Source organism: Clarias gariepinus, chromosome 24 (genome assembly GCF_024256425.1).
Source record: "Clarias gariepinus isolate MV-2021 ecotype Netherlands chromosome 24, CGAR_prim_01v2, whole genome shotgun sequence".
Classification (NCBI taxonomy): domain Eukaryota; kingdom Metazoa; phylum Chordata; class Actinopteri; order Siluriformes; family Clariidae; genus Clarias; species Clarias gariepinus.
The window spans coordinates 13467902-13495414 of NC_071123.1; the positions used below are offsets into that span (position 1 = coordinate 13467902).

The window sequence follows — 27513 nt, forward strand, 5'->3', positions numbered from 1 at the left end:
ATTTAGAATTAAAAATAAGTTTCAGAAAACACTTTAACAGCCGTGCTTCACATATTATTTTTGAACACAGAGAGAAATTTTGATTTATTCTATTTTTATTTTACTTTACTAGAACCGACAAAGGCCATAATCACATAAAAGTGACTGAATAAACATTTGTCTCTCTCTCTCTCTCTCTCTCTCTCACACACACACACACACACACACGCACACTTTACCTTTAAATTATGCGTGACCCTTTTAGGGCTTCATAGAAAAAAAGGGAATGTTCAATAAGTAAAAAAAATTAGTATTAAGTAAATAAGTAAAAAAAAGTATTATTATTTATTACAATATTATTTCTTATAGATTTATGGGTTTTTATGCACCTAAATTGTTTCTTTAGACGGGAACTTCGAAGCAATCGAGCAATTGATTGCAAACTGCTTGGCTTTGTTTGAGATTTTGCGTAAATATTAATAAGTTAATTTCCACTCATCTTTTCTGTAAAACAATATTTATTCTCATTGCAAAACAACTTGTGTAAAATTATTACAATCCGAGCATACAACTAAAACAATGTACAAATTATTGATATAAGAACAAATTGTATCAAAGTCCTTCGTGGAAACTCACGAAACGAACAAATTGAAACTAAAAATTCAAAGGTCTCATTAAAATGGGGCATACATTGCATTTGTTATAGTATGTTAAAGATAAGCATGTTATTATCCTGAGATTCCCTATGCCGTTTTAACTATCTCACTGTTTACATTGGGGCATTTTTATATTTTACAAGTCTACTTTACAGCTGCATAAAAAAACTAATAACCAAAACAAAAATCCTACCTTAAAAAACAGGCGCGTTTGTGTGTATCTTTTTTATGTGAACTTCACTTAAGATATTAACAGCCGCTTGTGCCACTGACAGTCCGTGTAGGAAACTTTTCGGCTGCGGCTCCATTCGGTCCGAAAGACGCCGGCGGAGTCCGTGAGGCACAGTGCGCATGCGTTGGGTTCCCAACGCTTCCTATGAGGCTTTCTATGGAGAACGTTGAGCGGTGCACCGGGGATTTGGTCGCAGTCTGTAACGGGGAGGAAATCCCGGGACTCAACGGAGGATAAAAACGGGAGCGCGCGAGTTCGGCTGTGTTCTGCATGAGGGAAGGCGCGGGGATCAGAGTTCCTGTGTGTCTTGAAGAAGGAGGCGCATGTTGTTGCTGCTGCTGCTGTTGTTGAAAGGTAAGGAGTGCGGAATGCGCGTGATATGCCGCGTGAATTTGAAAGCCGTACCCGCAACCATAAGCTCCGTAGCCGTACGCAGGGACGAAAGCGCCGTGTTCCCGCAGAAGCTCTGGTGCCTGCTGGCGCTTAAAGCGCTTTCGCCGCCGCAGGAAACTGCCGTTGTCGAACATGTCGGCCGACTCCGGGTCCAGCGTCCAGTAGTTACCCTTTCCTGGGTTGCCGGGCTCGCGGGGGATCTTGACGAAACAGTCATTAAGTGAAAGATTGTGGCGGATCGAGTTCTGCCATGCAGGAAACTTCTCGCGGTAGTACGGAAAGCGGTTGCTGATAAAGTCGCAGATCTCGCTGAGGGTCAGCCTCTTCTTGGGACTCTGAAGGATGGCCATGGTGATGAGCGCGATGTACGAGTATGGCGGCTTCACCAGAGCGTTCTTGCTCGCCGGTTTGTAAGCATCGCGCGCGCCTGATCCAGCGGTGCCATGAGCAGTGTCCGCGCACTGAGGCGAAGTTGCGAGGAAAAGCTCGTCTCGAGCGCGCGAAAAATCGTCGTCGTAGGGGCGCGAGCGTGCGGCTGCGTCGACGTCGTCGTCGTCTCCTTCGCCCACCACATCGATGTCCGGCTCTTCCGAGAGCGCACACGCGTCCGACATCTCGGAGCTCAGAGTCATGGCTCTTGGTCAGACAGTGCGTGCGCTGCTGCTACTGCTGCTGTTCAGAAAGACTCATAATTAGCAGCGTGATAATGACGAGCGCAAAGCGTAGCCGTATACCGCCACAGATATTCATAAGGCTGTCGTCCGAAAGTTAACCTTTTACCCCAGCATCTGTGTGTTAATTCAGGAAAATAGGAAACACTTCAAATAGGGCAAAGCAGGATTCCAAATAGGGCGGACCTTTCCTCGCGTTATATACCAGGTCGCTGATCACATGATAACCAAGCGTCACAGTGGCAATTGAAAAAGAAAAACACGGGAATGTTCTGGGGGAGCAGCAAATAACCGAATAAAGGTGAATTGTTATGTTTTCAGAAAACATTTTGGTCGGTATTTTCTTAAGAATGAAATAATACTTGCGGCGTTCTCCCTAAGAAAAAACATATGACTGCCTTTAGGACCCACCCATACTATTGTTGTGCTTCTCTTCAGTGTACAGTACCATATGCAATATAACGAGCATGTGAGATGGTCATGTCCATGGTATTAAATTTCATATGGTGATTGAGGCTTGCATAGTTTGTCACGACTATCCGGCATTATACAACTAACAATAAGACTAATTCGTACTAATTATTACGTCATAGCCGTTTAGAAATATTAAATTTAATTTAATTTTAGATTAACCCAAATCCAACAATAATTATCATAAAAAACGGTGTATATATACATAAAAAAAAGTTTTATTACATTGTTCCGTATATTCCTGTACGTTAAATTAATCTAATAACATACATTAACTGATGAAATAACCCTGCAGTGTAGAATACATGATGTTCAGACTTAAACAGGTGAGATTATGTAATTTATCCCTCGTGTTTTCAAATATTTAACATGTAGCCTAATAGTGATACTAATGTGAAACCAGATAATATTTTTAAACTTGAAATTATGAACGTAAAAAAATTAATAGAGCGAGCCACATTTCATTTTACTTATCAAATGACAGTCCAACAGTCACAAACGTAGCTCTTTTGGTGGTGCTGATTAAAATCAAGCCAAGTTTACTAATTGTAACAATTGGAATCCGTTAGAGTCGTCCTGTTGCATAATATTTAATATTATTTGTTAAATTATATACAATTCGCGTTTGTTTATATTTTTAGTTTCTTTTTTATATAAACTATTTATTCTTCATCAGGAAAACTTGAATTGTTAAAAGGAACAAATAATATTCAATAAATTGCGATTGTCTGAATTACTTATATTTAAGCCTAATTTAAAATAATAATAAAAAAAGTACCGTGACAAAGAAAATTCACAGAATGTGTTTATTTTTAACTTTTAACACTCTAAAATTAGATTTATTCAGCTCATTATTTCATGATTTAAGGCATGCGCACAGGCATGCCAAAAAAAGAAAAAAAAAACATTTTATTGAATCGTCTACAATTTACTATTTACCCATTCTATCACCTCAAAGAAGAAAGCGGTTAAAGTGCACTTTAAAGTACGTTATTAAAGACAATTTGTGGCCAAAGTGATGAGAAGTCATTTATCTAAAAACTAACAGAGCAAGTCCATAAAAACTCTTAAGCGTGCCAAAAGTAACCCAAAGGAATGAGACTGAATGGCGGGAAATAGCTATATTTCCAAAGATAATTATGATTTTAGCTTTTTGTTCGCGTTGTGTTACTTCTATATGATGCAGTTGGGAATAAGAATTGAGTTTTTTTGTATTATGGGAAAAGCATATGCAGCGTCATGTTGACTGATTCACTGGGAGTCGTTTTATTAGGCGCATGGCTTCGCACTTTAGCGTTTGTCCGCTGCGTGTGATCAGCTCAGATCACCATCTAGTGGCCGTGGATAAGCACTTTGACACATTTTTTTGTTTGTTTGATAACAAACGCACCACGCATTTCCGTGTGGGGTTATCTACATGTAAGTACATATCTATATGTAAGTATCTAAACTGAATGACCAAATAACTAACAACATGTACCAATGCAAACCACTGAGTAATTAGAGCATTAAGTACCTGCCTTTTTTTTTTTTTTTTTTAAAGAAAATCCTTTCCTCAAACGTTCAAATCTTTGCTGGGAAAGGACAACAAAAACGCAAACATATGTATTTCATAGACATCTGCATGTAGTCTGTCGTTAAAGCTTTACTCTAAAACCCAATTACGGTCCATATTGTTTTGTTCATGTTTAATGGGAGGGTACCGTACCACTGCACCGATAATGGACATTTCCGAAACGTTTGTAATACTTTTGTCGAAAGTATTTAACAAATATTATGATTAAATCAGTTTGGTGTCCAGTTGGTCAAATTATTCAGAGGTGTCAAGTAACGAAGTACATATACTTAGTTACCTTACTTATGTAGAAATTTTGGGTATCTATACTTTACTGGAGTTATTATTTTTCAGCCGACTTTTTACTTCTACTCCTTACACTTTCACGCAATTATCTTTACTTTCTACTACTTACATTTTAAAAATAGCCTATTAAATACTAGCCTACTATTTTATTTCAGCTTGTCATTCAAAAAACAAACAAAAAAAAACATCCGGATAAATCGCGTCATCCGGAAAGAGCGAATTTGATTGTGGTTGGATTGGATGAAAAGTATAAACATACTATAAAACTTTATAAAATAGCATTTTCGGTTGAAAAGGTTGTGATAAGTAGACAAAGATGTCCGTGATAGAGACTCAAGATTCGAGCGAAATGTCACAACCAAGCACCAGCGAGGAAGGGAACAGCACCAGGAAGGTAACAGGAATTATATATATATATATATATATATATATATATATATATATATATATATATATATACACACACACATATAATTTTTTTTATCAATCACTTGGATTAATCATTCATTCTGACAGCACTAATGTTTATTGTAGACAACCAAGGGTAATTGTTACTAAGCCTGCCCTGGGTACACTAACTTTCTTGTATGTTGCCCTCACAGATTCCTGCAGCTAAGCTTGGATGTAAAGGTTACTGATGACATGCCTCTGAAGTTTGATTTTTTTGCACCATTAAAATACTTATAGGCAACTAGTTATCATATCTTCTTCTGCATAAAACATGTTAATGCTCAGTAGTACACATATATGGTTCTTTAAAGTATTTGCATTGTACTAAAATGCATTCTTTTTCAATTCCCATATACAGTATCCCAAATCACAATGGCCGTTAAAAAATCAACAAAAAAACAACAACACATTTTTCTTTTTTTTTATGAGGTGTTGGTGCAATATATAGGCGCGTGACACAGCCTAAGCTTTTATCCTTAATGCTTTTTCCGCCTCACATTACTTTTACTTTTATACTTTAAGTAGTTTTAAAACCAGTACTTTTACACTCTTACTTGAGTAAACAGCTTGAGTTGATACTTTAACTACTAAAGAATTCTTTTTAAAGCCTAGTATCTTTTTAAAGCCTAGCATACTTCTACTCAAGTAATGAATGTGAATACTTTTGACACTACTGGTCAAATTACGATCTTATCATTAAACTCAATCGTCAATCTCTCAGGGAGTAAAAAGAAATATGGGAAGTAAAATGAAGATATTTATGCACCGGCAGAGGAGACAGCAATCACGTGGAATCGCTGTTTAAAGCTATAAGATTTATAAGCTAACCAGACCGTTTTAGTGAAGGCAAGCAGTGATGTGCTCAGTTTTTTAGTCTTTAATTACCTGATTTGTTGTTTTGATACTTTGCAAAAATAAATGATTTAATAGATTATAAAAGCAACACATATAGGCAATCAACAATTCCAAGCAGCAGCATAGCAAAATATGCGACAGAATAAATGCTTAAGAACATATTTTAATACATAAATTGTAAAACGTTTAGATTACAAAAATATTTTAAATACATAAATAATATAAAGGAACGATTTGTTTTATACGCTAAACATATACTTGGTCTTAGTGTAGCCTATATAACAAATTATAATTTATAATAGATTATAACAAATAATATTACTTTTTTGACAACATTAAGGTATTGTACATGTACGTTGTTTATATTCTTTTAGAGATGTTTCACTGTTACAGTGACTATCCTTCTGACTGCATTAAAAAAATGTTAATTACATTTTCTTGATTTAAATGTATTTCACGTGAGCGGAGTTGCACTCAAAATGATTTAATAATGTGTTGTCAAAGCTCTCTAATAACACCAAACATTATGGCACTTACCCGAAAACAGGTTGATGTCCCATTACTGGGCCACATACAGCTGAGTCAAGTTCATTTAGTACAAGTAATAATTGGTAAATAGTATGCCACTAGATCAACAGAGTTCATCAAGCTAAACTATGCTCCACAACAATTAAACTTCACAATTAATTGCTGTGTAATTCCAATTACATACATACATTTTACAGCAGTAACTTGGTATAGCTGGGCTAAAATAATTTAATGTAATATTCACCAACTATGATTACAGAGAGTTATGCATGTTGACTCAGAAGTGGTTGGTTACACAGTTATAATGTACACATTTGTGTTTGTGTGTTTGTGTGTTTGTGTGTGTGTGTGTGTGTGTGTGTGTCTGTGTGTGTTTGTGTGTGTGTGTGTGTGTGTGTGTGTGTGTGTGTGTGTGTGTGTGTAAAACAGAAATAATAAAAAAGTGGGTGGGCTAAATTAGGTGGCACGTGAATATATTGTAATTGAACTTGGTTTATAATAATGATTGAGCAACTTTCACTAATACCAAATTGCGATGATGTGTCAGAACAACTGCAGCTTTGTTGGATGTTCCTGATCTGAAGTGGCCAGATCCTATCAAAATTGGTTGAAAGAATCAATGAACTAGTAACAATGTCTGTGAGGCCAGGGTTCACATGAGGACCAAAGGCTGGCCTGTGTAACTTGATCCAATAGAAGAGCAACTTTAGATCAAATTGCTGATAAAGTTATTGCTGGGTCTGAGAAAATGGTGTCAGGACACATAGCACATTATGTATGGAGGTGCATAGGCAGAGAATGCTCAGGGTGCCTATGCTGATCCATCTAAACTGCCAAAGATAGCAACAATGGGCACATGAGCATGGACACTAGACCAGCGAGTGATGAAAGAATGTGGTCTGGTCTGGTGAATAATGTTTTCTTATACATCATGTGGAAGGAAACATTGCTGTGTGTGTGTGTGTGTGTCACTTACCTGTGGAAGAGATGTCAACAGAAAGGACAATGGGAAAAAGGCAAGCTGATGAATGCAGTGTGATGCATCAGCTTCTACTGGGAAACCTTGGGTCCTACGATTCAGGAGGATGTGACTTTGACATGTACCACCTACATAAATATTGTTGCTGACAACATTTTCCTGATGGCAGGGGCCTCTTTCAGCAGGATAATGCACCCTGACACACTGCAAAATGGTTCAAGAATGATTTGAAGAACACAATAATGAGTGTTGAAGACAATGAAGTGTTGAATTGGTTTCCAAATTCTTTAGAACCAAATCCAATTGAGCATCTGTGGGATGTGCTGAAAAATCAAGTGCAATCCATAGAGGACCCACCTCACAACTTAAATGACTTATAAGCATCTGCTACTAATGGCTTGCCAGATACCACAGTATTAGTTGTTTTACCACAGTATCTTGTGGAGTCTATGTGAGTCTATGGTTCAGGACTGTTTTAGCAGCAAAAACCTACAAAATATTATGTGGGTGGTCACTTAATATCCATCAGTGTAATATTGAGTTGGTCTCCTTTTGCTACCATGGACAACTTTTGGCAGTTTTTGAGTTGCTCTGACCCAGTCATCTTCCAATTACAATTTTGCCTGTGTCACAGTAGCTACAGTTACAATATCTTGTTACAATGTCACCTGAAAATAGGTGGGCTATATTACGCGATTGTTAGTAAGTGATTGTTTTTTTTCCTGAAGTGAATGTGTTGGCAAGCGTAAGGATTTGAGTGACATTGACTCACTCAATATTGGGCAGGTGGACATAATGTTAAGCTAAACCTGAAGGGGAGATAAAAGGATGAACGTTGCTAATCCAGCTTGTTCTCCCAGGGAAAATATCTATTTATTTATGTTAATGTTTGCCCATACTCTGTCTTTATGTGATGCAAATGAGTATGTTAATTCTAATTATATTAAGAAAGTAATTGATTAATAAGAGATTTGTATTAGAAAACTGATATAAAGCTAATGCATACTAGACAAGTTTGGCAGTCCAACAGATGTTTGCATAATAAATGTTAAAGCTGGGGAATGGGAGAATAGCTAACTCATGCTCAATAATGCCTTTTGGAATGGCAATGCTAAATAAAATAAAATAAAATTAACTGTAAATATATTCTTTATTATTTAGTAAATATTTGTCTGGTTTTTTTTTTTTGAAGTCCAATTTTTTTTTGACATCGTTTTAAAAAATGCCCTAAAGATGTCATTAACCTGCTTTCAATATCATAAAACAGAAGTCTTAGATTTCCTCAAAATGTCTTCAGTGTGACACTCAATTTAAGGACGTATTGAAACCTTTAAAGTTAAGCCCTGAGAGTCCTCCTTGGCCCTGAAGACATCTGTGGTGTTCGAATCAGGTACTTTTCCAATTGTAAAGAACTACCTAAATCCATATATTTTTTTCAGGATTGACGTGACTGTTCACTTTCATTACAATTTCATTACAAGATTAATTTTAATTCAGTTTTAACTATTTTATTAGTATAATAAAATTACTATTACAGTTGTAATTCAAATGTATGATTATTTCTATCAAAATACCCCACAGCAATGAATTCTTCAAGGAGGCAGGGGTATGGGAGTGATGGTTTAAAAGAAATATACAGATATACAGTGGTGGCCGAAAGTATTGAGACAAAAATGAAATTAATGTCTTATTATATCTAATTATAATTATCTAATAATATCCTTAATTTGTTTTTTAAATAATGGCAATCAAGATAATAATTGACTATTTTAAGCAACATAATTGCTATACAACAATCAATATTTAGTATCAAGTTCTTATCTACAAAACCTGGGTGGAAATAAAAAACATGGAGTCAAAAAGATGTCTGGAATACTCTGGTGTCTCCTGTCACCTACTCAATCTATTACTGCTTTAGTGGTTCCTTAAGATCTTGTAAAGAAGACTGCTACTGCCTTTTTCATCATTGCCCAACAGTTTTCTATTGGATTTAATAGACTTTAATAGTCTGGACATTTAATAGTCTGACTGTCAAGTCAGCAGTCTTCCCCTTCGATGGAGTAAGCATTTCACTACATTTCGTACTGTGTATGACTGTGTATGTGACAAATAAAATTTGAATTTGATTTGAATTTGATTGTGGTTGTGTACACTGAATTATACCATTAAATAAATGGTAATAAAAAAAAATTACCATTAAAAACACAAATTAAAATATATATATATATTTTTTATTATAGTATGAAGCTTGGTCTTCAGAGGTTTTAAAAGATATACTGAGACAGAGCGGAGGTTGCGTGTAGATGTATGTAAAGTAATAAGTTCTTTGAGATAGGCAGGGCCATCCCCATAGATGCACTGGTGGTAATGACAACCTTATATTCAATTCCGAATGATACAGGGAGCCAATAAAGAGATTTAAGGATGGGTAATATAGGCAGCACAATGTGGAGTCCCAATGAGGAATGCAGTGAAAAGTTCCAGCCTGGAGGAGAGAAACGTATGGACTAACTGCATTTCCGCATCTGCAAATGTGAGTGCTGGATGCAGTTTAGCAATGTTCTTGAGGTGAAAGAAAGATGTCTTACACAGGTGTTTAATATGAGCGTCATAAATCAAATAAGAGTCCATTTTAACCCAAGGTTAATAACAGATGTTGACAACAGCATATCCTGACCAGAAAAGGTGATACTAGTAATGTTAGATGTCCTAACCTGGAGTAGCTCCAGTCTTAGTGCTGTTCAGCTGCAGGAAATTTTGCTTCATCCATGGCTTTATATCTTCCAAACAGATGGTCAAAGTGGATGATGGCAGAGTAGATGAGGAGGTGATTTTATCCTGAGGTAAAGCTGAGTATCATCAACATAGCAATGAAATAAAATTTCCTCTCCCAGGGCAACATGCTCTGTTCTTCCAGTAAGATAGGGTAAGAACAGTTGTAAACAATGAAAATGTCATGAAAATGAACATGAAAATTAAAAAATGAAAACAAACAACAACAAAAAAGCTTGAATTTTTTCACTTCACATGTAATAATTCTAGAAAGTTTAACAGTTTAATTAAATTATGACAGTATTGAAAATAAAATTTAGATGGACTTGTATTATATAGTAACTGCTGATCATATCAGCCAGTATGAATGATGTTAGTTATAATACTCTCACACAATATACGAATTGTCAATAAAATCTGCCAAATGATATGTTTATCTGTGTACGCTGTACACGTACATAAAACATCAGGTTCTGTTACTGTTCCATCCCAAACTTCAAGACAAGTATACATCAACTTCACAAACACCTAATTCACTTAATACACACTTTTCTTAAGTAGGCCAAATTATACTTAAATGTTTCTGTATAAACATTTACAGCTGTCGGTTTAAGCCAAATATACCTTTTTTCGTATAAGTATTTTTTATTAAGTATGTAAATGTCTGAAAGCATACAAATTTTTTGTTCAAATGAAGTTTAAGATTAGCACACTTGAATGAAATAATTTTTTTAGTAAAGGATCAACTGTTGTTGGCTGTTCCAGTCTCTGTTTCCCCCTCTTCTTTGTATATTCATCTATACAATTTTTTAATACCCTTTGCCTGTTTAAACAATAATTTTTAAATAATAATTGTTTTTCAGCACTTGGCCAGCTTTGGTGACCCACCTATTCATTTCTACAAGAATACTACTTAAGTGAGTCCAAACTGAATTTAAATGCCCTAAAATGCTGATGAAATGATGAAAACGCGCCGCTAGCGGTCAGTGGGAGTACTACACTGTAGAACACATTACAACTGTGACGAGTAAGTTCAACTAGGAAAAAATACCGCTCCATCAATGGCGTTTAAGTGTTAAACAATCTCCATTTATTGCACGCATTATCGCGTTAATGTTCTCAGGTCTAATGTATGTACAAGTAATGTTAGCACTGTATCTATTTTAGACTCAGTGTAGTGCAATATTTTAACCGCTGGGGGGCAATGCACCCGCTCCTGCTTCCCCGCCAACTCCTCCTATGCATTAGCTGACTGGAGTTCACCTGTGCAATTAAAGCCGTCTTAAAATCTTAAAATCCCCAAAGAGTATCTTTAAATAAATTATCATAGCATAAAAAGAACAAAACACAGGTGTTACATTAGCAAGTAAAGGCCGTCAACCAAATGTCAGAGAATGAGTAACTAGGACATTAATCAGAGAAGCAATGAGGAGGGAGAGATCATTAAATTTCTGGCACATTACACAAAACTGAAAAACAAATACATTGCTACTCACATAATGCAACCTAAAAAGCTAAAAAGCTGCAGTGCTCTTATTACTGTATATGCACTCTAACTTATTTACAATATAAGTTGTGTATATTTATATCTTCATATATCGAATTAATTCCAAATATTTTTATTTACATGACATTATCACAAAGAAGGAAACCTGGATATTCCATACCTGCCAAGGGGTGTAATAAATTGGGCCGTAAGTAAATTTTTATTTCTAGATATTGATGTGTTGTGATGACTACGAGACTGGGTCAGAGATCTCCAAAATGTGGTGTTTTGTGGTGGATAGTCTCGTCCAAAAACAACTAGTACCTACCAAAAGCTGTGCAGGACAAGGTCAGGGCTCTTGCCCATTGCTAAAGGTGCATACTGTACATTGGGCAAGTAAAGTAAAGATTCAAGATTCAAAGAACTTTATTAGTCCCAGAGGGGAATTCAATCTGCATGTGTTTTTACTGTGGAAGGAAACCTGGAGAAATCCTATCAAGCACATGCACACATCCAGTGTGCCCAGTATACACTCATTTATATACATTTGCATTATATTTGGAAACCATCTAACTACCTAAAATATTCTCTTTCAGTGTAAAGGTCTGGATAAACTGAAGAAAATTTTGTTTTGTCACCTTATTCTACCCTTCTGTAAGTGTGCTTGACTTATTGTAGGAGCCCATTTAATTATAGAAAGTCGTGTTTTTAGGTGTTCAATCCATTGGATTTTTTTCGACCAATTCCCTCCTGTGGTATAATTAAAAATATTTGTTAATATAATTTGTAATTATTTCTATACGTGGCATAATCTACAAAGCCCCCCTGCAAAAAATGTATACACACGCTTCAACATGAAACATATATACCGCTCTTTTGACAGTCACGTGATAGCATCAATGACGGTGCGACTTCTGACATCTTTAGAAGAAACAATACTACACACTGCTGCTATAATTCAATTCGAGTTTTAAAAAAGCGCATGGATAACAACTGTTAAAGTGTGTGTACACTTTTCTGGGTCCCTCTGTAGTATTTCCACAGTAACTATTCTTGGCCGTTTTTTTTTCAACCCGCTGCGGTGCATTTCAAACCTGACGTCACTTCCGTCCCCCTCTCTCGCTTCCATCTTGCTCTCCGCGTGTGTTTGCTGCTAGCGTGCAGGTCAGTCAGGAGATCTAAAATACTCTCTTTCCTGCACAGACACTTCCAGCTCCGAGGCTCAAGGTAAATTAAGTATCCGATTTAGCAGACGAGCAGTAATTTCACGCGGAGCTTCCGTGGAAACCCTCTTAATCGGTAGGAGTTTCTGAGACAGAAGCCTGAAGGATTGACAGGCCCAAATCCGCATCGAGGGCTGAATGTGTCGACTTCTATACCGAGTGCTTTATCAGTTACATTTTTACATTGAAGGCTGTTAGAAAAGTTACTTAACTTGTGTTCGCTAATTTGGGAAAATAACAAAGTTGCTTAGTATAATCATATGTCTGTTCATAGTTAAAGGTGGTGTAGCTAGAATGCTAACATCACTATGACATGTTCACGCTTTTTAAACGACACCATTACTTTTATATTTTCTTTGAAGTCTTTAATCACATTTAATCTGATTTTGAATTTAAACAGATCAGTAGGGTGGTTAGTTCGTGTCTCACAGCCGTTAAATAGCCATTGGGCCTCAACACTTGCTGCGCGTTTTTTTTTTTTTTTTTGTTAAACGCCTATTATTTCTCCAACAGTATTTATTGTTGAAGGATTTTTGTCTAAATGTGAAATGATTTAACGCGACTTTTTCTTTCTTTCTTTCTTTCTTTTTTTTTTTTAAGAAAGCTTAAACGCTAAGGCTTTTGTAATGTTAGACCGCACCCCTTTACCTCCTCTTTCTCTTTTTACAGCATAGCGTGGTGTGTTAGGAAGCTGGCACATGGACCTCCGCTTAGCCTAGCTCATATCACCGGTGCTAACTTTTGTTTCAGGTCGAAGTAGCTAATGCGTTCTGAAAAAGTCGCTCCAAATCGCCAAGTGACGTCATACATTGATCCCAGTAGCAAATTAGCTAATTAAACACGGGCACGCGCTGAAGGCAGACTAGCTCACTAATATGACTAACTTTCTGATCAGAGCCGAGGTTTTGAGTTTCGTATAACAGGGATATGCTTAAACATCACCCATTTTCTACCAGTTTACTGATATTTTAGTTTCCTGTTAACACACTTTTTTTATTTTTATTTTTACAGCTTTATACCAAAGCATTTTGAGGTAACATATCATATTCTAATGGGACCCAGGAGGGGAAAATACATTGTCTTTATTTGTAAATCAAGTAAAAAAAAAAAAAAAAAAAAGTCAGTCTTTTAGAAATGTTTTATTATACTTTTTCCTGACAATTCCCACCGTCTCTGCTTTCTGATTGGTTGTAAGAGTTTTGTCTAATGTCTGATTGGTTAGGTCTTCACAGTTTAGCTTATCACTATCATGAATAATTATTATTAAATCTAAAACCTCCTTACATTCAATTTTTTGAGTAACATGACATTACCAAGTAAGATTATTTTTCTTCTGCTATTCAATCTGATTTTGTCAGAAACAAGTCTAATTTTTAGGGGATATTTTGTGGAGTGGTAATTTTTGGACAGCAAATATAGTAACAGCTCATATGGATGTGTATGGTGGACGTTCCTTGTAATCTATGAATAATAAACAATTGGAAGAAACATGGCAAAGTACGAAGTATAATCATGAAAGATGGAAATTTTTTTATGTAGTTAACATTTATGGAAGGATTCAGTAAGTCCTCCGGACCGGGTAGTAGCTTTTTCTGAAGACGCTACTCTTTTTGTATTAGAAAGTCATGTTATAGGTTTTTACTCACTCGATCTCTCTCCCTCTTAATGTCTCAGCCCTGTGCTTGCTTGATTAGGCACGGTGTAAAAAAAATGTAAAGCAAAATTAACCAGTCAGACGTTACCTTTTTTTAGTTCCTAATTGGTTGAGTTTATGGCACGTTTGTCACATTAGGCCCAGTTGAGCAAGCACAGGGCTAAGATTGAGTGCAAGGCAATTTTGCATATTTCAATGATGTATAAAAGAATTTAACTTAAAAAAAATAATAATAAAAAAAAAAATAGGAAGAAATCCTCTTTTGTCATGACGCCACAAACTATGACGAACAATTTCAGTATGTCCAAATAGAAGGTATGGAGTGCTATATTGAATGCAGGACAGTTGCTAGTGCCATCAAAATAAAATGAAATTATGTTCAGATAAGCTCATTTGATGCACAGTTCGAGGAACATTTGCAGTGTATAAACACATCAATGCTTTCTCTTACAGATGAAAGAGACAATAATGAACCAGGAGAAATTAGCCAAACTGCAGGCGCAAGTGCGCATCGGTGGAAAGGTAAGCCAGCTTTTCAAAACTATATTTTTAATGAGTAGCTTTTGACTATCATAACTTTTTGTTTCTGTGTTTTGTTGGTACGTAGGGCACTGCACGCAGAAAGAAGAAGGTTGTACACAGAACCGCTACTGCAGATGACAAGAAACTTCAGTTTTCTTTGAAAAAGTTGGGCGTCAATAACATCTCCGGCATTGAGGAGGTGCCGTCTCCTCTCTCTCTAATCCAGTTTGTTTTGACAAACTTGTGTGTTATGCAACCATTTTTTTAACTGTGTTTATGCATGCATGCTTGTCCGTGTTAATATTTGCCGTACCCGTTTCCCGTGTCTGAGATAACACTATGCTCTGACTTTGCAGGTGAACATGTTTACAAACCAGGGAACAGTGATCCATTTCAACAACCCCAAAGTGCAGGCTTCACTGGCAGCCAACACCTTCACTATCACAGGCCATGCTGAGACCAAGCAGCTCACAGAAATGCTGCCATCTATCCTCAATCAGCTCGGTGCCGACAGCTTGACCAGTCTGAGAAAACTCGCTGAGGCTCTGCCCAAACAAGGTGTGTGCGCTATTCATCAGGGACATTATATTTTTATTTATTTTTAAAGTATAAATGTAGACTTTAATCTTGCTGAGAAGGAAACATAACATGAGTGCAGTTCTTAAATATGAGCTGATAAATATGTAGTTGGAAGAGTCCAGTAAGGGTTTTTGTGTTTGATTTCCCAATGTTATTCAGGGACATTGAATATGCTATGATCAAGATAGTGTTTGTCATTTTAGCATACATAAAATCTTACAGCCTTCAGCGTTTTCAAAATGCCATCAATGTCGCTGTAAGAAATAAGTGACAAGGCATTATACTGAGAAAAGAAATGAACTTACAATCCAGGCCTGTGTTAAATAGTCAAGGAATATTTCCAGTTTTTGAGAAATGAGAGCCAGTGTATATTACAATTCTGTGAAGGTGGTTCAGTTCCCTTTTACATTTACATTTAGGCGTTTGGCAGACGCTCTTATCCAGAGCGACATACATTTTTATCTCATTACACATCTGAGCAGTTAAGGGTTAAGGGCCTTGCTCAAGGGCCCAACAGTGGCAACTTGGTGTTTGTGGGGTTTGAACCTGGGATTTTCCGAACCGTAGTCCCATGCCTTAACCACTGAGCTACCCTTGTGACAAATTTTGATATTTTTGTATTCATATGACAATGCCAGAAGGTTTGAGTCTTAAAATTATATAGTTTACTAACTAAATAATTGGCTTCACAGGTCAAGGGGCTGATTCCTACTTCAGGTTCATTTGTGCATGTTCTCTCAGTGCTTAATGGGTTTCCTCCAGTTTTCTCCCACAGTCTAAAGACATTCAGGTTAGAATAATTGGCATTTCCAAATTGCCTGGAGTGTGCGCTTGTGCCTTTTGATGGACTGGCACTGCGTCCACTTTTAAACTGCGATATTTAAGTATTAAATTGACTATTTTTGTACATTTATCATTTTTGTAAATGATAAACACTATTTTTGTAAACATTTATCTGAACTATCACCAAGTCATGGCAAAAATCACGTTAAGAGAATGTTTGACAATATTTATTTAATTATCTCAAAAGAATTAAACACACTTAAATTATTGACAAGATTTACATAAACTGACTGTATACTTTTGCGATTAAATAATTGCACAGGTCCATACTGTTTGTGACTTTAGATTTTTATGCAATTTATCGTGCCGCACTGCCATCCAAGGTTTACGGCATCTAGTGCCCCGAGTCCCCTGGGATAGGCTCCAGGTCTCCTGTGACCCTGTACAGGATGTGTGGAATAGAGTGTGTGAGTTCACTAACTCTGCTTCAGCTGGTGTAGGCTGAGGTTTGTGAACAGGTGTGTGATGGGGGAGGTTTAACTTGCCACAGCACAGCTGCGTTTAAAATTCCTTTAACAGGGTAAAAATAATAACCTTTCAGTCCATATTCAGTATCTCAATCCTGTTTTTTTATTCAGTATCTCATTCCAGCATTTGGTCTTGTTTTTAAAACTCTATGATCTTTTATTTTGTCTTTTTTTTTTTTTGTTTCCAGCTGGTGATGGAAAGGCACCAGTGGCAGCAGGAGAGGAAGATGATGATGAAGTTCCAGGTCAGTCATTTACAAAAAATGACAAATGACAAAAAAAAAAGTTTTAATAGAAACGATTTATTGTCTGTTTTAAATACCAGGTATTATTTTCTTAATCACCTACAAACACTTATAACTAGATACCTAGTGGACAGATGTTCACATTTATAGCTACATGTAAGTGCAAATACGCTTCTGTAGTTGTGCTTACACAGTTCCTGAAATGATTTCATCTGTTTTCTTCTTCTAATATACAGCAGTAGCACATCAACCTTAAGAATCCATAAGATTTTTACCAAAACAATTAGTGTTTTATACTTTGTAACCTTGCCATGGCTACCTTTGCATAAGAAGCCAGTTTAACAAATGCAGTAACAACTGGCAGTCTGTTTAAAGATATCTAAAACCTTGATAGCTGTGATTGCTTTCCTCACAATTTTTTATTTATTTTATTTGGACAGTTACATGTGGCTTGGGAGTACAGTTTAAGCTTCTGGTGTCAGTGATGCTTCTGCTCTTTGCACGACCTTTGTCTTACTTTTTACGTTGATGGTAACCAGATTTAAAAATCGTAGAGAAAAGAGAATTTCACCACCGATATCACAGGCTGCCCCACATGTTCTTCACCTGGTGCATAATCATCCTTGCTTTTAGAACATGTAATTTTGTGTTGAAATAAACGTAAAGACAGCTTTTTCGGAACATCAAACTGCCTTTAAAAGTTCATAACTAGATTATGTATTGTGTTGTGCAATACTTTAAAATGCAATGCACAACCTTTCAAGGTTCAGAGAGAAAGATTAATACATGATTGTAAGGGAAGCTCCTAGGTTAAACTAGTTTAATAACAAAACTGTTTATAAGTAGTTAGTGGCATCACCGTAGAAATAAAGCTGCATGTTTTCTATTCTTCTCTCCTTGGAACTACAATTCTCATCCAGGAAATGAACTTGTTTTGTGCATTTATACTTTTTGCAGATCTTGTGGAGAATTTCGATGAGGCATCAAAGGATGAGGCGAACTAAATCAAAGGAGAGACAGACGTTCAGAATCTGCAAACTCAGCTGGGCCATGTGGGACTCCCTCTTCCCCTCACTTTGAACAGTTGTTTTGGTTTATATTTTTGAAATGTATTGCAACCCACTTTTTTTTTTTCCCTTCTTGTGCACTGCTGTGTTCCCCCTGTGTCCAAGCTGAGTGTAACAGGTGTGTCTAACCACACAAAGTGATGTAGTGTGTTTGTAGGGCCCCCAGGGCATCTTGCCCGTCTCTCCCTGCTACTAAGACTCTCCTTCGCGGCCTAGCTGAAACCCACATCTGGAAATAAACATTTGGTATTGAACTTAATAAATAAAACACTGCCTTGTCTCATTTTTTTTCCCAAGTTTTTGATTGAGGTTGAATTCTGAAATCTAAGTGGTCACTGTCGGTCATAAATGTTCAGATTTTGTTGGGAGGGTGTATGGCTCAATTCCCTACTAGTGAAAGACTTCATGTTCACAGATAAAAGAAAAACATTTAAAATGGCTGGCTCGCATAAGTTATTAACATCTACATATTCTACGTTATTTAAGTGAAATAAACTTCTGAATCCGGTGTGCTATACTATGGTAAAAGGATAAAGCCCTACAATACTGTTTCACTCCAGACATAACCCTAAATCCTAAGCCAAGTACTAGACTAAGTAGGTTTGTTCACATGGACCTTAATATTCTGCTGATGATCTGAATAATGGCGCCATCAGAATAAAACTCCCAACAGGTAAACACCTCAAGTAGAACAGTCTGATGTAACGACTTAATTTTCAATGGGAATGAGGGTGGTAACTGTTGTGTGTGTGTATATATATATATATATATATATATATATATTCGCAACGTAATCACTTATCACAAATTACTTTCTCTATTGTTGAAATATACAGTAAATTCTTTGTGCATGTGTGCCCCATATCTGGGTAACATTAGGTGATGTGACAATGTTGCTTCAACTCCCAATTGGTAAACTCTGAGAACATCTCTCTCTCTCTCTCCCACCTGTTACTTTCATCCACTGGGAGTCTGGTTGGCTCACTATTCCATATACTGTATAATAAACCATATAATCAATCATAGATTAGACTGAATTCTTGTAAACAATCATAATGCAGAAGATGCAACCCCTACCTAACCTCACAGTTGGAAGAAAATAATGTTACATTTCCAGCAGCTAAAATTCTTTAGAAATGCGCTTAAACAGTTGAAATCTCAAGTCAGAAGGATTTCAAGAAATATTGTCTGTGTAAATGTAGAGTTGTTCCAACCCCATAGTTCTAGTAAAGTGGAACTGTAAAGTTCTTTTAAGTTTGGGCAGGAACCCTGAATTTTTAAAACTATATATCATACACAATTCAAAACCCTTTAAAAAGTTTAAGACATTCGAAACTTGAGATGAACAGTGATAATGTAAAGCTTCTGGATAAGAATGCACATCAAGAAATAAAATGTTTTTTGAAAACCTATTGAAATTTTTTAGCATTGTAGTGTATTGCATAACCATGCACTTGAAAGCTTATGTGTATAAAAACATTCAACTTTGAGGCGACATCGAACAGATTTCAATGTATTTTTACCAGAGCAGATTCTTCTCAAGATTTTTTAGGGATTAAGTTTGATTCATGATTTCTCACTTTAATGCACTTTTAAATCCATGCAAATGTGGTTTTCTTCTGCCCATAAAATATACCTTTGTAAAAATAATGAAGTTTTGTAATAAATATTGAGGACTGTGCCACTTTTGTACAAATCACATCATGCGGTCTAACTAATTTTGTCTGTCCAGTTTTATTGTAGAACAGTTATTTATAGAAAAACTGTACACACATCACACACTGCAATTTTACAAGACCATGTAACTAAATAAATATCCACAGTACATAAAACATCACACATTAAAAAGTTGCTTTAAAAAAACAGAAATTGAGAATTATATTAGCAACTAATGTAAACATGCACAAAAATTCATTGATTTTCTTTAACTCATCTCCACAGTAATCACCAGTCTTCTTTTTGTGCCTCCAGTTTCTCTTTACTACTGTAGGTGTGGTCACTCTTTGATTCCTTGCAGCAGCTTCAGTAGATGTGCTTCCATCACCTGTTGAACTGTTGAAGTGCAGCACAGAAGCACATTTATACAGAACATTAAATTTAATGTATAGTCTATTGGAGATTACTAAATCACAGCTTCCAGTAAAGTATCTAAAAATATCTTAAATAAGTGTTTTGCCTAAACAGAGCATTGCGCTTTTTAGCTGATTCAGTTTATAATTCATGACTGGTGCACTTTATTTGCACCAGTCATGAATTATAAATTAGACATTTGTTTTAATTTCTGTAGTGCTTTTAATAGCACGACCTGGTTCGGGAACAGCACCATGCAGGACAGACGAGCTCTACAGAGGGTGGTGCGATCAGCTGAGCGCATCATCCGCATCGAGCTCCCTGACCTGCACTCGATCTACAACAAGCGGTGCTTGACCAAGGCCAGGAAGATCGTGAAGGACCTCAGCCACCCCAATAACGGACTGTTTACTCTGTTGCGGTCTGGGAAGCGATTCCGCTCCTTGAAGGCCAACACAGAGAGACTGAGGAGGAGCTTTTTCCCGCAGGCGATAAGGTCTCTCAACCACAACCACACCACTATGCAGAACTACACAATATTTTCATAATTGGTCAAATCCATCAATCTTCTTACATCCATGAACACTATGGACAATTACACGCTCACCTTCCTTCATATATACACTACATGTCGTACGTTACATCCTGGACCATTGCACAAAGACACTTTAATAACTTTGCACACCTACCTTCACAACTACACTACATTTTACAGTTTTACGTTTACATCCTGGACCAGTGCACGAAGTCACTTTAATAACCTCTGCACTAAGACACTTTGTTCCATGCATATTTGCACACACCGTAAAGTATATTTCAATTTGCACAGTATATTTCTATTTTGTACATCCTATTTCTATTTTTATTTTTAGTTCTATTTTTTCATAGCACATTTCTATTTTTATTTTTAGTTCTATTTTTCCTAGTTTAATTTAATTTTGTAATTTAATTTCTATCGTATTTCTTTTATTCATATTTATTTCTTATTTGTAAAATTTAACTCTCTTCTAGGGTCAATGGCAGTCGTATAATACATTTCACTACATTTCGTACTGTGTATGTTTGTGTATGTGACAAATAAAATTTGAATTTGAATTTGAATAATTGAATCAAAAGTCATAAAGCAACTTTACACAAATTTGTGTAGTGGATTTAACTCCTTAATGAATGAACAAGCCAGAGGCAAGTGTGGCTAAGTAAATTCTCCTGCGGTAACCTGAAGAAACCTGAAAAGGAACCAGGAAGGTGTCGGGTTAACTGGACTTCTTTAGGTTGGTTTGAAACTGAAACACGGCTGCCAAGGGATCCCGTATGTCACCCAATGTTGTCAACCTGTATGTGTAAGAAGTGGAGAACTAAGCGCAAAACCCGCTTCTGGTTATTGTGCTGACCCATTAGTTTAAGAATGTGGATGAAACCTGGGTGAAGATTGAAGAAGATCAAGGTGAGTCTTTAGCAAACCACAAATGCAGTGGACTTTAAGTTCACCAAGGAACACACCAAGAACAACAGGCTACTTTCCTTGACTGCAGCCTTCTGGAAAAGGAAATGGAAATCCAGTTCCTGCTGTTTGACTTTCAAAATCCAGTGCAACACAAACTTGGAGACATCAAGAACCTGTCCTGAACCACAGGACAAAAGACACAAACAGGACAAAAACATTCTCAACTTCATAAAAGACAGGCAACAGCTCTAAAGTCTTATGATTATCCTAAGTAGGCATTTGTCCAGTTAAAGCAGAAATCTTGTAATTCCTTACATAGCAATTTATCTAAAAATCTTTAAAGGATCTAAGGAAACCATCACATATCTGTTTTTTTTTAAACCCACCAACCTTAAAAGAAAGAAGACACACATTTAAGAACAATGTCATGTGGCAAATATATCACAAAGATAGAGGCCTCAGTGGTGACCCATCCGCCTTTTTTTCACCATGTTACCCTTTCATCCATTCCCAGGAGGATGAAGGACTCTATACAGGTCAGGTGAGAAATGGCCCATGGAGGATACACTGATCAGCCATAACAATAACACCAACAGGAAGTGAATTAATTAACTATAATTATTAATTACATAACAAGAAACCGGTGACAGGTTTATGGTCACCTAAGGCTCTATATGTCCATGGTGACAAAAGGTTTCTGTGCCTGGCCACAGAAAAGCCAATACAGCACAAACCACATGAAGGAAATGTATCAGGCCACCCAGAATACCATCACAGCCTGCAAGGCATGGGGCCCAGCAGGGCAAATTACTCAAGGTTGTTGATCGAGCCTCCAAGCTCCCCCGATTCCAATGCAATCAAGCACCCATAAGATGCCGCAGACAAATTAGTCCAATTCATGCAAGTCCCCATCCTGCATCCCATAGAACTCAAAGGATCCACCACTAATGTTCTGGAACAGCTAATGTCTGGCACCAGCCAGACACCACAGCACACCCCCAGAGGACCTGTGGAGCCACACCCTAAAGGGACAAAGCTGCCTTTGTGCACAAGGGGAACCGAAACCCTAGATAGCTTTAAAATTATGGTAGATCTGTCTATATTTGGGTGGCACGGTGGTGTAGTGGTTAGCACTGTCGTCTTGCACCTTCAGGGTCTGGGTTCGATTACTGGCCAGGCTCGATTCCCGTCTCTGTGTGCATTAAGTTTGCATGTTCTCCCCGTGCTTGGTGGGTTCCCTTCAGGAACTCTGGTTTCCTCCCAGAGTCTAAAAATATGCAGGTTAGCAGGTTAGGCTAATTGGTGTTCCCAAATTGCCCGTAGTGTGTGAATGGGCATGTGAGTGTGTGTATGTGAGTGTGCCCTATGATGAATTGGCACCCTGTCCAGGGTGTACCCTGCCTCATGCCCTAAGCCTCCTGGGATAGGCTCTAGGTCCCAGCAACGCTAAATACAGGATAAAGCGGTATAGAAGATGAGTGAGTAGTGGCAGTGTCTATATTTGAGGTTAATAAGAGACCGCTCTCAGACTGAACCAGCTACTTGGAATAGTAGCAAAATGTGTCACAAACAACATAAATAAGTCTAGTTGACATGACCTAACTTACAGACATGGGTATAAAAGTGCAGTGAAGAACTACTGATCATCCATTCACTGGAGACCTGGAGCTAACTCGTTGAACCTGGTGCTAGATGTAGGTACCTGGAGGAAACCCACCAAGCACGAAGAGTGCATGCAAACTCCATGTATAAATAAATATCACAGAAATTTACAGACTTAAGAAAAATTTTACCTGGCAATTTAAAATTGTCCTTACCATGTCTATGACCCATTGCTACTGCCATGTCCATAGCATTAAAGCCCGAGTCAGATTCCATGGTCGGGTCAGCTCCGTTCTCTGTTAGAAAGATGAGACATCATATACTGCACAGTCATATCAAATTCTGTTCAAATCCTACCATACAATCTTACCTAAAAGTAGTTCCACACAACGGACATGGTTCCCGTGCACCGCATAAAGTATAGGAGCGCCTCCATTCTGTAACGAGGATAAACATGATTATTGTAGTAATAGTTATATAATAAGGGCTGTATTACTGTACAAGTATATACAGTAATACAACCCTTATATCATAGGCATTAACTTAAATTGTCAATTGTCAACGTATTGATGTGTGCATACGTGCTATTTCAGACTACAGATGCGTACTTGTCACTTATAATTACAAACGGAATTAAAAAAAGTTCAGAATTTTACAATCTGGCTTGTAATATGAATAAAGCCAATATGGTTGGACGGCATAATACAAACACAGTTTAAAACTTAAATATGAATGTTTGTTTCATCTCTTTAAAAGTACACAATTTAAAGATTATAAAATATGTCTTGGCTGAATGAAGACATCTGGGATGGTGTGTTATTTAGATTTTTTTTTTTATGTAATGTCTTACCCAGTCATATTCATTGACATTAACACCACAGTCAATGAGCATTCTGACAATATCTGTGTAGCCTTTACTGCAGGCCAACGACAATGCGCTTTCTCTTCCTTTAGCCAAAATGTGGGGGTCAGCACCCTTTAAAAAAAAAAAAAAAAAAAAAGTTAAATGATGCGCGCACATACACACACACTTTTGGCCCTTTTGGTTCCAATGAAAGTAAATTAGAATTGTTACAACATACAGAGACATTCTACAGTACATGATTCTGTGAGGAAGGTCCATAAAGTGGTGTGACAGTCTGGTGTCCTTATAATTTTGGGTAAACGAATTGAAGTTAGCTATAGACATTCTGATTAGCAAATAAATTAATTATCTGATAGTGAAATTTACGTGCACTTGTTTTATAATCAAATTAACCACATGCAGAATAACACACTCACACTCTGAAGTAGAAACTCGACCACAGCAATCTGACCATGAGCTGCAGCCCACATTAGCGGTGTGAATCCCTCTTCATCCTGCAGGTTTATTGCTGCCTCTGATTGGCAAGAGAGACAAAAACCAATCAGTATAAATCTTGACAAGATAAATTTTTGACTCTAAAAACTTTGCAATAGTTATGTTATATTTTGAAAAATAAATTTTATCAGTACCTTGTTCTATTCGACTGGCTAAGTATATCATTTCTCCTTGTGCTGCAAGCTGGTGAATCGACAGAGCTTGGAAAAATTAACAGAAGAAAAAAAAATACATTTACCCGAAGATGTGTGGACCACTACAATATTTATTAGCAAAAAAAATTCACTTGAAAAAAACATTTTGAATTCATCTACGAGGGCGTTCAAGTCAAACCAGGATTTGTGAAGAACCTTGTCATGATTGAAGGTGTAAAACATATTGACATTTGTGGAAAACATTTATCACAGTACGGTGATGAGACTCTTAACCATAGTAAAACATTTAAATGGTGCAAACATTTTAAAGAAGGCCGTACAAGGTGGCTCAGAGCCCGCTGTAGTCCTTCCCGTGAACATTCAGTAATGGATACCTTTTTAACGATTTGCAGAAGAGTCATGGGAAATGTACATGCAATCATTCAGCACACTATTTGCGCAACAACCATTTACACATGTACGTTTAATAGCCATGTTTGGACCATTAAAGGAATCCCTGGAAGGCCAGCATTTCAGATGTGAACCTTGCAGTTCAATCATGGCTTTAGCGTACTGAGAAAACTTTCTATCTTTATAGTTTCCAGGGACTAGTGAAATGCTGAAATAAGTACTTTAGTGTAGCAGAGGAATATACATAATTAATCATTAAGGTAGTTTTTCGGAAGTCCCAGGTTGTCCTGAACAGCTCTTGTATCTCTTTACAACTGTTCTTTTTTCATGCATCTAGTCCTGATGGGATTTTAATCACTTCAGATGTGTTACCAAAGTGATGTATAATTTCTAATTATACAGAGTGGCTGAAATTCTGTAAGCAAAAAGGATTCAAATGATAAATTACAGCAAATCTTTAAATTGTTAGTTTCTGAAACAGTCCTGGAACTTAAACAAAAAGAAACATATCAAGTTTCAATTAAGGAAAAAATATCTATGGATGCAGACATTTAGGACACCCTGTATAGTTCAAAATTCGACTGCTGAATCCCAACACTATTTAAAATTTTCCTAAAATTACATGTGGCTTAAAGAGATCTCAACCCTCCTGAAACATGTATGTACCTTTAATAAAATTTGGGTGCATTTACGTACATTTTCTGTCAGAAATAGAAAATTGGGAAGATGAATTTTGTTCCGCATAGAAAACATTCATGGAAAAAATATGCTGGGAAAAGGCTAATCTCCAGTGTGTGTTTAATTACATGAGTTCTGAAAAGAAAGGTGGTTGGCTTACAGTGAACAAGCAGCGGAGTGGAGGAGACCTCGTTGCCACGGTGCTTATTAGTAAGCGTGGTCGACTGCTTGATCGGTGAGAAGTGCTTGGTGGTGGAAGGTGTGTATACATGTCTAACCTGGATCCCAGGAGACGGAGAGGTCTGAATGTTGCATTCTGCTACAGAGAGGAAATAAAAATACTTTAATAAATATTGAAGTGTAAGGGAAAGCATATTAAATGTGGGAAATTTATTTTTTTATTTATTTTTATTAAAATGGTTTCTGATGAAAATCCAACATATTAGTGGCCAAAAATTTAGTGCAGTACAAACATCTGGTCTACAAAATCATTAATCAGAAATGAATATATCATTAATTCATTTGATATATAAAATTAATGTGATACATTTTATTATTAAATGGTTAAAAGGATCGAAATGATATAGATGCTGTTGTTGTTGGTCTTTCAGCTGCTCCTGTTGAGGGGTCAACACAATGGACCATTCTATCCGTATAACAACTTACGCTGGATGCCCTTCCACACAACCCTCTTATTTTATCCAGGCATGGGAGTGGCACTGCACTGAATGATATAGATGTGTTGATTAATCATCTTTTGCTTTACCTTTAAACAAGACTGACGCTACCTCCAGGTCAGAGTTGACCTGGTCTTGGATGTTCTTGCTGTCTTCCTCGTTCAGGGACTTCACAAAGCGTGAGCACACATTCATATCAAAACGGTTTGGCAAGATGAATTTGGGGCCCATGGCCACATTTTGGGAGCCGGCATCCTCCGCTGTACCGATAGTCACGGCAGGCTCCACCTTGATGGTGGTCATCTCTGGCAGAGGGCACATGCCCTCCATTTCTTCTGATGCCATGTGACCCTGTAAATTAGATAAACCTCTGATGACGTTCATGCAAATGATCAATGAGGATTTAGATTATAATTTAAACATAGACAATTACTGTGTTAACAAAATGATTCAGTATAATAAAACACAACAAGCATTCATAAGCATAGCTGCTTTGTTGATGTCACATACAAGCATAAGTGAAACAGGCTCCAGTATAGGGTTTGTGTATCATTTCACAAAGACATACCTAATTCATTCTCAGTATGATGGTCCTGTAAACAATGAGATGTTTGTTAATTAAAGAAGCTGTTTAAAATCTGTTGCTCACGAAAATTAAAACCTGCTGAATCAGCTGGAGCTCTTGACAGCGCTGAGCTTCTTTTTTCTTCTTTCTACATAGCTGTGTCTCTGCTGCTAAGCTAACAAGCTAGTTACATGTTTTAACCTTAACCGTTTTCGGTAAGACTTTTAAAGTTAACCTTATACCTACATAATTAAATAAAATTTTATGTTAATATCTAAATACACTACGCTCGAAGATTTTTTCGCATAACCATATCCAACCCTTAATGCTAAGCAAGTAGGTATTTAACCCGCAATGCGCATGCGTGCGATTTTATCACACGCAGTACGCATGTTCGACGGGAGAATGCGCATGCGTAGTGTAAGTCAGGCCGGCTTGAGCTGCACCTGGCGCTGTCTATCCCATGAACTTTCCTCTTATCTAGACGCAGACAGTGTCACTTGATGCCACTTAAAATAGATGTCGTGCAGCGTTAAAGCCAAGCTTTCCTTCCCAACCCAATGTGTGTTAACCAACCGTTCACTTTTCCCAGACTTTAAGCCTCCGCTAGTGGCTCCTAGTGGCTAAATAATGTAAAAA

The 27513-nt window shown here is 37.0% G+C and overlaps 3 protein-coding genes across 5 annotated transcripts; 1 reads left to right on the top strand and 2 right to left on the bottom strand.

Annotated features, from left to right (window-relative positions):
* Window positions 1-545: 545 nt before the first annotated feature.
* Window positions 546-2083, bottom strand: foxd1 (forkhead box D1). The gene has a single exon (XM_053485782.1). It carries the CDS (start codon window positions 1890-1892, stop codon window positions 885-887), a length of 1008 nt encoding a protein of 335 aa, XP_053341757.1. The 5' UTR covers window positions 1893-2083; the 3' UTR covers window positions 546-884.
* Window positions 2084-12360: 10277 nt separating this feature from the next.
* btf3 (basic transcription factor 3) lies at window positions 12361-18216 on the top strand. Of its 2 annotated transcripts, none has more exons than XM_053484962.1 (6): window positions 12361-12497; window positions 14664-14732; window positions 14818-14931; window positions 15089-15290; window positions 16810-16866; window positions 17824-18216. In XM_053484962.1, the coding sequence occupies exons 2-6, from the start codon at window positions 14664-14666 to the stop codon at window positions 17868-17870; spliced, it is 489 nt and encodes a 162-aa protein (XP_053340937.1). In that variant the 5' UTR covers window positions 12361-12497; the 3' UTR covers window positions 17871-18216. The 2 variants fall into 2 exon arrangements, with proteins under 2 accessions (XP_053340937.1, XP_053340938.1); XM_053484963.1 differs by having other exon boundaries at window positions 12440-12560.
* A 1432-nt stretch (window positions 18217-19648) lies between these two features.
* ankra2 (ankyrin repeat, family A (RFXANK-like), 2) lies at window positions 19649-27263 on the bottom strand. Of its 2 annotated transcripts, none has more exons than XM_053484961.1 (9): window positions 26878-27263; window positions 26399-26660; window positions 25793-25948; window positions 24544-24609; window positions 24331-24428; window positions 23900-24025; window positions 23420-23486; window positions 23265-23345; window positions 19649-19985 (listed from the first exon to the last, which is right to left on the bottom strand). In XM_053484961.1, exons 2-9 carry the CDS (start codon window positions 26652-26654, stop codon window positions 19930-19932), a joined length of 906 nt encoding a protein of 301 aa, XP_053340936.1. In that variant the 5' UTR covers window positions 26655-26660; window positions 26878-27263; the 3' UTR covers window positions 19649-19929. The 2 variants fall into 2 exon arrangements, with proteins under 2 accessions (XP_053340936.1, XP_053340934.1); XM_053484959.1 differs by having other exon boundaries at window positions 25793-25951; window positions 26878-27254.
* Window positions 27264-27513: the final 250 nt, after the last annotated feature.